At 37.4% G+C, this 9,237-nt stretch overlaps 1 protein-coding gene across 1 annotated transcript; it reads right to left on the bottom strand.

Annotated features, from left to right (window-relative positions):
- Positions 1 to 479: 479 nt before the first annotated feature.
- Positions 480 to 8,600, bottom strand: LOC102219966 (serotransferrin-like). The gene is made up of 17 exons (XM_005796005.3): positions 8,491 to 8,600; positions 8,262 to 8,410; positions 6,541 to 6,643; positions 6,252 to 6,443; positions 5,609 to 5,738; positions 5,411 to 5,466; positions 4,504 to 4,667; positions 4,214 to 4,367; positions 3,947 to 4,110; positions 3,759 to 3,855; positions 3,635 to 3,655; positions 2,529 to 2,693; positions 2,190 to 2,340; positions 1,990 to 2,057; positions 1,699 to 1,880; positions 906 to 1,098; positions 480 to 787 (listed from the first exon to the last, which is right to left on the bottom strand). Exons 1-17 carry the CDS (start codon positions 8,528 to 8,530, stop codon positions 744 to 746), a joined length of 2,073 nt encoding a protein of 690 aa, XP_005796062.3. The 5' UTR covers positions 8,531 to 8,600; the 3' UTR covers positions 480 to 743.
- Positions 8,601 to 9,237: the final 637 nt, after the last annotated feature.

The raw sequence follows: 9,237 nt of genomic DNA, 5'->3' as shown, positions 1-9,237 counted from the left end.
AATTGAACTAAACTATTTGATTTACTTTTAATATTGTGCCTATTTCTGGATTCAGCTATTTGCATTTTCCCTCTGTAAATTATCCAATTACAGATTTGTTTCTCAAATTATTCCAAAAAATTTTGTTTTGTATTTCATAATAATTTGCAGTTGAATAAAGCAATAATAACAGTAAAAAAATTAAATATATATTAATTTATGTCTTATTTCAGTGTGCATCACTGTTTTATTATACATAAATAATATGTATAATTTATGTATACATATATATTGCCTTGTAACTTTTGGAGGACTGCCATGTTTTCTTCAACTTCACATAAACTCAGTAGCAAAATGGTTGAAACTTGGACAAAATGCCTGTGATCAAAGTGACACTTGCTATAGTAAATGTAACCAAATATTAAAAATAGAAGCTTCTCTGAGTGAATAATGATATATAACTTAGAAGTGTTAAACAGAAATCACACTGTCCACAAAGGAAAGGTTTGAGAAATTTTATTTGGGAAAAGTCATGCACTGAACAAAGCAAAGTTGATCCGTTAAAGTTGGAAGTTACAACGGCTAAAACGACTTGGTAACATGAAGATTGATCTGAAGTTTGTAATATTTCTGTGCTGATTGTACATAGAAAAACAGGCAGCAAGATCAGTTTGAACAAGGTGATGTGATTTGGGAGGTTGAGTGTAGGAAGTGTAGTTGAATCACTGATGCCCAACTTCGGTGGAAAACTGCCTGTGACACTTTTAAGGTTGCTGGCAGGTATGGAAAGTGCAAGATTTCTCCAGATCTGTTGAGAGGAAAGAAATCAGTATATATTCAAATGCTGAACAGAGAAGGATTCAACAAGCATTACATTTTTGTTAATAAATTGTAGTCTACTTAGTGCATCTGAGATTAGCACAAACCTGACGCAGTATCACTGCATTGTCTGAGTGAGGACATGGCGTTTATGTACTCTGGTCCCAAAAACTGCTCATAACTTTTTCCTTGAGAAACTTCCTGGAGACATTTGGTGGAGTCCTTGAAGAGGAGGTTCTTTCCATTGGCGGACTGGAACATTCTGAACGTAGGATCACTGCCACTGGCTCCAAACTTGGTCTGTAAACACAATGCAGAATTAGGTTTTCATAATTGCTGTGTTTTACTGTACTGCTTCATTAAGTTTGTGTTGCTACTGACTTTGAGAGCTGTAAGGTTTTCTAATTTAAACTGTGCTTTAAACAAAGTCAAACAGCCTTCCACTACACAGAAGTGGAAGGCTGTTTGACTTCAAAACTAATATACTGTAAGATATAAACATATCCAAACATCACATTAAACGTGAAGGAAAACTGGTTAACATACCCATATGACCTCATAGTATCTAAATACATCAGAATAAAATGTTTAGTTTTTGCAAACTGACCGAAAATTCACAGTTAAGTATTTTAAAAACTAATAAAATTTTCATTGAGTTTTGAATTAATTAGTCAGTACGATTCCTGCACAAGCAAAATGCAGGATGCATTTTATTGTAAAAAATAAGAACAAAAACTACAACAAAAAGTAAGTGCTATTTTAATTTTTTGAAACAAGTGTCAACTACCCTGTGAATATTCAACTCTTTTTTGCTTATTGTGTGTGGAAAAAACTTCCAACAAAATTCAGTCCTATATATTTGAAACCTACATTTGAAAGCCTTTAATGTTAATCACTGACCTGTTGGTCTTGTAGGATGCGGACAACTTTGTCACGAACATCAGGCCGAGTTACCACAGCGTGTGCTGGGACAACAGCCAAGTGACAAGAAGCAAAGCCCCCGACTGGCACTGGATCCTTTCCAGGGCAGATCAGCTGGTAGTCGTCAGAATTCACACCACGAGCCCAATCAGGACCATTACCTATGATGAGAGAAAAGATGAAACATAAACGGATGCAGAGGGATGCTGAAATTTTCCAGTTAGCAATTCAGCAAAGAGATGCATAATCAGGTCAGTTAATGTTTCTTACCGTCACTGTTTTCTGAAACGATTGAGTGTTTAATGAAGGCAACATCACCAGCACCCTCTACCAGACATCTGCAACAATGAGCCATAAATGATTTTATACTAAATGAATTGTTTTTGAAATAGATCTCAAAACATTAGCATGATCAAAAAAATCCCAAAGGCATACAAAGCTTTACAGGATCACTGCTGAGTCTTTGGTACCTGAAAGCTCCAGCATAGCCGTAGTACTGCTCTTCAGCACTGGCTTTGCACTTGGCTTCATCTCCCACGGCTTTGCCGCTGCCTTTACACTCACGGCAGAATGGAGAGTTGGCTTCGGCTCCGGGGGCACAACCGCTGGAGAAGAAATTAGCTGTGGAGAATCAGAGGATCATACATCAATTGGACTAAAAACCTCCTTTTCAACAAGGATTCTTATTAAGTCCACAAAGAATCCTTCCACTGAGTTTTCTTTTTATTAGAACAAATTGTGTACCTTGTATTTAAATGTTGTATAATCGCTTTATATTGTACTTTTTCCCAGTTGACTTTTTCACTTACCAAAATTACAGTCCTTAGTCTGGGCATAGATATGACCCATCGGGATGTTCCAGCCAGCTGTCCTGCCAACGCCTGTGTGGCAGGATTTCTTTCCCGCCAGATTTGCCCAGGTTACCCCTGAAGACTTCTTTACCACAGCAACAGCATAATAAGAGGAGGCTGTGTCTGTGGAATCAAAGGAGATTGGTTCAAGCAACAAAAAAAAAATCGGAAAATATTGCTTCAAGAGAAGACAATGACTTAGTTTGTGGGAGACCAGTATGAGTAGAGAGGATTTAGATAAGTTTAGTGACCTCCTGAAATAAAATCAGCCAGTAAAAAAACTTTTAATGCTCACAGTTTTTCTAGTCTTACACAAGTTTTTAAATGTTTAACATTTGCTATGTAGCAACAAAGTTTATTTTGTTTGGACATTATGTGATAAATCAGTACAAATTTGAATGGTAAGAAAGTAGAAGAAAATTATTATTTAGATATTTTTTTTTACAAATGAAAATGTACAAACTGTGGTAACCATATTCAGCCTAATTCACATTAATAACCCTGAATGCCTTTTTTGTTTTTTTTTTACAACTAATTAGTAACTATAGTCCACAGTTGTATATTTGAATCTCAGTATAAATACATCTAAACACATAAATTAAGAAAGAAAGACTATTAAAGACACAAGACCGGTCTACCTATCGGGGGTTTTCCTACATCAGGACAACCAAAGGTGTTCACTGATCTCTTTATTCACTTGAAAGAGCTTGAACTACTTTGCTAGTAAAGACATATTTGAAAGATTTAACTGCTGTGAAAAGTGGTTCTACAAAATTCAGACTCCAAGATCCTGAATACATACTGTAAGAATGCGGTGCTTTTCGGATTTTCATGTAGGAAATAAATTCGAATAAATATGAATCCTTTACCTTCTACTTTGCAATTGTGTTGGCTTAACACATAATATTGAAATTAAAGACATTGAAATTTAGGATTATATCTTGACAAAGTACGAAAAACTTTCATTATTTTTTTAAAACACACTAAACTACCAGCCAGGCTTAACTACATACTGAAACAGATGTAAAAGTAAAAAAAAAAAAAAAAAAAGATAGTTTTAGTACCTGGAGAAGAGCCACACAGTTCTGTGGAGAGACAGATAAAGGTGAAAACATTACCAGTTTACCATACACAACACAAAAGTTTTTACAATCTGTCAGTCTTCATGTATATCCGTAGGCATCATACCTTGCTGGTACTGCTCCACCATGGCAGGAACCAGACCACACTTTCCAGCGGTGTACACCTGTCCACCGTCCACTGCCACTGCATCTGCCTCTTTGCGCTGCGGGACATTTCAAACAAAACGCACTTAAAAACAAAACGAAAACATTCTCCTTTAAAATAACGTGGAACATGTTTCTTTCTGGTTGTACCATAATCTTCTTGAAGCAGTCCTCAACGGTTGGGGCGTTCTGACATTCAACAGAGGCGGTGTCATCAGTCACGCTGTTGATACTCCACGTGTCGCACTTTGCAGTCTCAGCATGGCCCACAGCGCACCATCTGATGCTAGAGGATTCAGATCCTGTGCTCTGCTCTGGAGAAGGAAGTAAGCAAAGACCGTGTGTCAGACATGGCTGACAGAGCTGAAAGAAGTGTGGATCTTATTATTTCTATCACTATGTTTTTCCCCCTTTTACCTTTCCTGAGGGAGTGGATGATGCTCACGTAGTCAGCACCCAGATACAGGAAGGAGTCTGTGTTTGGAGGAACTGGCACCAATCTCTGTGCTGAATCCTTGAACATCAGATCCTTGGCGGGGGCGTACGCCTCAGAGGAAAATAGGTTGAAGTTCTGAAAAGCAAGCAAGTCGAATCACAATGAAAATACGGAGCAGCTTGAGTCAGCTGATTCACATACAGCAATTCCTTTGTTCCTACCTCCTACAGGAGGGATTCTCTACTCTTTCCTTAAGCTGTGTTAACTTTACCTGTACTCCACTGAGGCTGTTCCGGATTAATTCAGCCAGTGCTGGATCCTTGCGAGTGATGACAGCGTGAGCAGGCACTCTAGCCAGATGGCAGGTTTTATAGCTATCAATGGGGGCTCTTGAGTTATCCAGGCAAAGCAGCTCATATTTGGACTTCTCAGAATCTAAACAAGGAAAATTAAAAAAGTCTTACTTGCGTTTATCTAAATACATTTTGGATTACAATTGTGATACCACATTTGCATTTTAAACGTTAGAAAACTTGTGTTGATTATTTCTTCTTGTAAAAAATGTCTTTTGGTGATAAAAAGTATCCCCTTTGAAAGCTTTGTATTGTATTATTTCTCTTCAAATGTTAATACATTTGTAAGGAAACTTCATTTGCGTGTTGTGTAGAAGAGTAAAGTTTGTATCCATGACAAGCTTGCTAAATCCTCTCTGCCAATGGCAAAATGTTTGTTTTGCTATTGACTTTTGTTTTGTGTCTTTAATCGGATTGGATGTTTGAACTTTGGATAGACAAGCTACATTGGCAATTTAACAATTTGTTCTTTCAAATCAACAAGGGCCTCGCAAGCACGTAGAAGAAACTACAGAATAGCCTAGCACCTCCTCATGTCGGTCAACAGTGTGATCACACACTGGTGTGGGATGAAATACCAGAACAGCACGCACAAGCTGATCCAACTAGTGTTCAATGGGGTTGAGTTATGGACTCCAGGCATTTTTGTCCAAAACATATTATGCATGTGGCGCAGATATGCTTGGCAATTTCTGCTTTGTATTTTACAGGCAAAATATGTAAAAAAAAAAACAACAACAAAAAAACAATATATAAAACTGAAACAAAATTGGATCATCAGTTGATATTGAACTTATTAGAGCTAAACAATATATAGACACTGACCAGGTACAGTGAGGTGCTTCACGAAAGCTACTTCGCCTGCATCATCTGCCAGACACCTAAAACGATAAACAAGTGAAAAACAGAAAAGCAAGTGGGAACGACAATGTAACCACCTGATGTGAGACGAGAATTCATAGTGCATGTCAGCGATTGATAATGGGGCATTAGGAATATGTGAAGATACTATCAAATACTAACTGGAAGGCTCCGGAGTAATCGTAGTAAGGCTCCCTTTGGGACCTGGAGCAGTCTCCCTTGCACAATTCGCACAGCTTGGAGCCCCTTGTAGCCCCTGGGGCACAGCTTGCTTGGAAGAAGGTGCTCACCGCTGAAGAAAAAAAACAACACATAAATTACTTAACTACTACAAAGAAAAACCATCATCTTTTCAATTCTTTCTAAAAAAAATTTGAAAACTGAAAAGTCACATGTAAAGCCATTACAAGGTCCAGCTTTTTCAGCGGCATTCATCCTTATATAACCGTTCATGCTTTAAAGTCCAAAGAAACTAAACTTTACATAAATGTAACTTTTCATTAAATTTTCACATATTAACTTTCACTTAGTCATGCCCTCTCAGCCTTAAAAATTATAAGTCAATGTGTCTGTATCAACTGTCTTGGTGCTGTATTAATTCAGATTAGTTGGTCCCTTTTCGGCTATTCTCATACAACTCTTTTTTTTTCTTTTTCTAGCTAACACCTAAATCTTCTCAAAAATTGGTCTCAAAGTTTGTTACATTTCCTCAAATTGTAACCTAAAGCACACAAATATATTCAGAAGGTGTTTGCTAACTTTTACTTCAGGGCTAAATTTACAGAAAAAAAAATGAAGCCCTCACCCTCCTCAACGGGTTTGTCCTCAATGCCATTCCACTGAATGACATTCATTGAAATCAGAGTTCCAATGGGAATGTTCCAGCCGGCAGATTTCCCCAAACCGGTGTGGCAGGATTTCTTCCCTCCAAGGTCCCTAATGCCAAAGTTGGTTCCCTTCTTCACCACAGCCACAGCGTAGTAGCAGGTGTCGGAAGCTGAATGTGTTAGATTAAAAACAAGGATTGATTAAAGCGGTCACTCATTAAAACTGCCCAATAATGGCTAGCAAAGACAGACGGTAAATATACGTACTCTCGCCGTAGTCTTCGGCAAGGATAGGGTGGAGATCATAGTTGTTCAGTCCTGCTGTGTAAACATCTCCTCCATCTACTGTGATTGCATCTGCTTCACTTGCCTGTCAGAAAAGAGCAACTCAGTATCAATGTTCTAACTGGATATATATGTTTGTGTATTTTATCCGAATAGCAATGAAATTCTGAATTTGACCACAAAATAGAGAATTATTATTTTAACAGTAAAAAGAATGTATTTGCAACCGTTTTGCCCTCGAAAGTTAGTGTTTCCCCACAGTGAAACGATTTTAGGAAAACAATTTCCGATTTGTTTCGTGACCGTCATTAACTTTCTTTTTATGTTTTGCTAAACTCGGATTGTATAAGTTGGAAATACCTTCTTTGTAATAAGCTTCACTTTTAACATGGTGCCACAATAGTTAGTCAACATTGGTGTTTCTTTTTTTTTTTTTTATTGAAATAATAGAACTGGTAGAAATTGAGAAAATGGGACAAGGTGATGTGTTATTTTAAAAAAAAATCTAAATCTGTTTCAGTATTTTTTTAACCCTGTCATTAGTCTTTGCAGGTCTCTTCATGAAAGAATGTATGCAGCCATTTGTTTATTGTCATTCTTGTCATTCATTTCATTCAGCAATAACAGTGTACTGTTGTTATTTGTAGGGGATGGATGCCCAACTGGACCTTAGTTTAACACAGATTTGGGAGTAAAATTGAAATAGGCTACAGAGCAAACTAGATAATTGTTTCCATAAAGTATCTGTTATTGTAATAATAACTACCTTGTAATAATTGTAATAATAACAGCATGGGGCGTGCTGTGGTGGCGCAGGGGGTTAGCACGCCCCACGTTTGGAGGCCTTAGTCCTCGATGCGGACGTCGCGGGTTCGACTCCCGGTCCTGATGACCTTTACCGCATGTCTTCCCCCCTCTCCTCACCCTCCTTCCTGTCTGCCTACTGTAGAAAAAATACGAGCCACTAGCGCCGCAAAAACTCTTTGGAGAAAAAAAAAAAAAATAATAATAACAGCATGTCACTGTTTACTCAGTGACGTGCTGTGATTTTAATGAGTTACCTTTACTCTTCATGTTTTTATTTTTTGTAAATTATTTTATGTATTTAGCAAACTGGATATTTTACATTTTATTTGTAATGATTGTCATGTTGTATTTCGATGTTTATTCTGTGATTTGGATTTTAAGACTTTAGTTTTAATTTCAAGTGATTCCTCACAACATATTTTAATTTTCTTAGGTGCTAAATTCCTATAATTGTTTATGTATGCTTTAAAAAAGAAAGATATTTTCCACTTATTTTTAATCATCTTATTCCTGATTTTAGCTCTTGGATAGTTTTGTTTGTATTATAACATTTATAGTAGGTTTTAAATGTACACATCCAAGCCTTGCATGACTGTTTGGTTACTTGTCTTCCCTTTTCTATGTCAACACTCCTCAGGAGCCTGTGGATGATGCACAGCTATTGCCATTTTAATAAATATTTCTCAGTATCAAAACCACAGCAATAACTGTTCAACAAGAGTCAGATTCTTATCTAGAAGCAAGCAAAAACAATCAGGCGTTGTACACGGGAGCATAGAAGTGATGTTTGGGTTCTAAAGAGAGTATTTCTCACTTTAATGAGCAGTCTGGATCATTTTGAACTGCTGATGGTAATTATGAGTTAACATGACATAAAATGAGTGTTATATCCTCACCTTGATTGCTATAATGCACTCAAGGGTGCTTTCCTTTTTCACACAGGAGAACTCAGGAGCAGCTGCTGCAAGATCCGTGCACTTCCTTAATTCTTGGTCCGACTTTACACACCATCGCACCTTCGCAGCGGGGGCCGCGAATACGGCAGCTGTAAGTAAAGAAATACTTCTGTAAGGATTAGTCAACCTCAACATAAAACAAAATTTTTTAATTGTAAAGGTCTTTTACCAAGGCATCCAAGCAGCACCACAAGGAGGAGAGTCTTCATGCTGGTGGACTGTGGGGTCTCCTGACCTATCGGACAGAGCAGACTTTCTGTAACGGGGTTGTGGCTTTTATAGCAGAGCCGACCGGAGCTGGCCAAGAGATAAAATACCACAGTTTGCTCAGGTTTCCTAATGTGAGGGCGCCTGTGTACTTTGGTGTGCTGATACACGAGAAAACAGAGGTCTGACCTAAGTTTCCACATAATGGAATTTCACATCGCTACAAACCAGTTGAGATAACAAAAGTAGCCATGTTTTCCACACATCTGGAGAAGTGGCTGTCTTTCTTTTTTTTTTTTTTTTTCAAAGTTCAGTTCACAAGATTTTGATTGTTATGTTATGTTGATGCTTTAATTCTAATCCACCCTGCAGATGGCCTTTGTGGTCAAAACGGTGAATAAGCTGATTAATTGACTTGGTCATCACCTTTGCTCATCGGGCAAAAGTTTATTTGTTAGAGACAAAACAAGCAGCAAACTGTCATCAGGCAAAAAAACAAACAAACAAACAAACAAACAAAAAAACAACTGGACACTTTCATCACAGATTTAATATATAGAGATGTTTTTTTTTCTGTTTTGTTATCTTGCTATTTAACAATTTTGTGATAAGTTCCAGGTTTATTTAGTCACTTTTACATTTTCCTGAAACAGTTTTACAAATACGTCAAATGTTTTTTGCAACATCAAACAAAGCTTTAGAGCACTGT

The sequence above is a fragment of the Xiphophorus maculatus genome, chromosome 6, assembly GCF_002775205.1.
Source record: "Xiphophorus maculatus strain JP 163 A chromosome 6, X_maculatus-5.0-male, whole genome shotgun sequence".
NCBI classification, from domain to species: domain Eukaryota; kingdom Metazoa; phylum Chordata; class Actinopteri; order Cyprinodontiformes; family Poeciliidae; genus Xiphophorus; species Xiphophorus maculatus.
The sequence above is the reverse complement of the archived record's forward strand: the minus strand, read 5'-3'. Positions and strand labels throughout refer to the sequence as shown.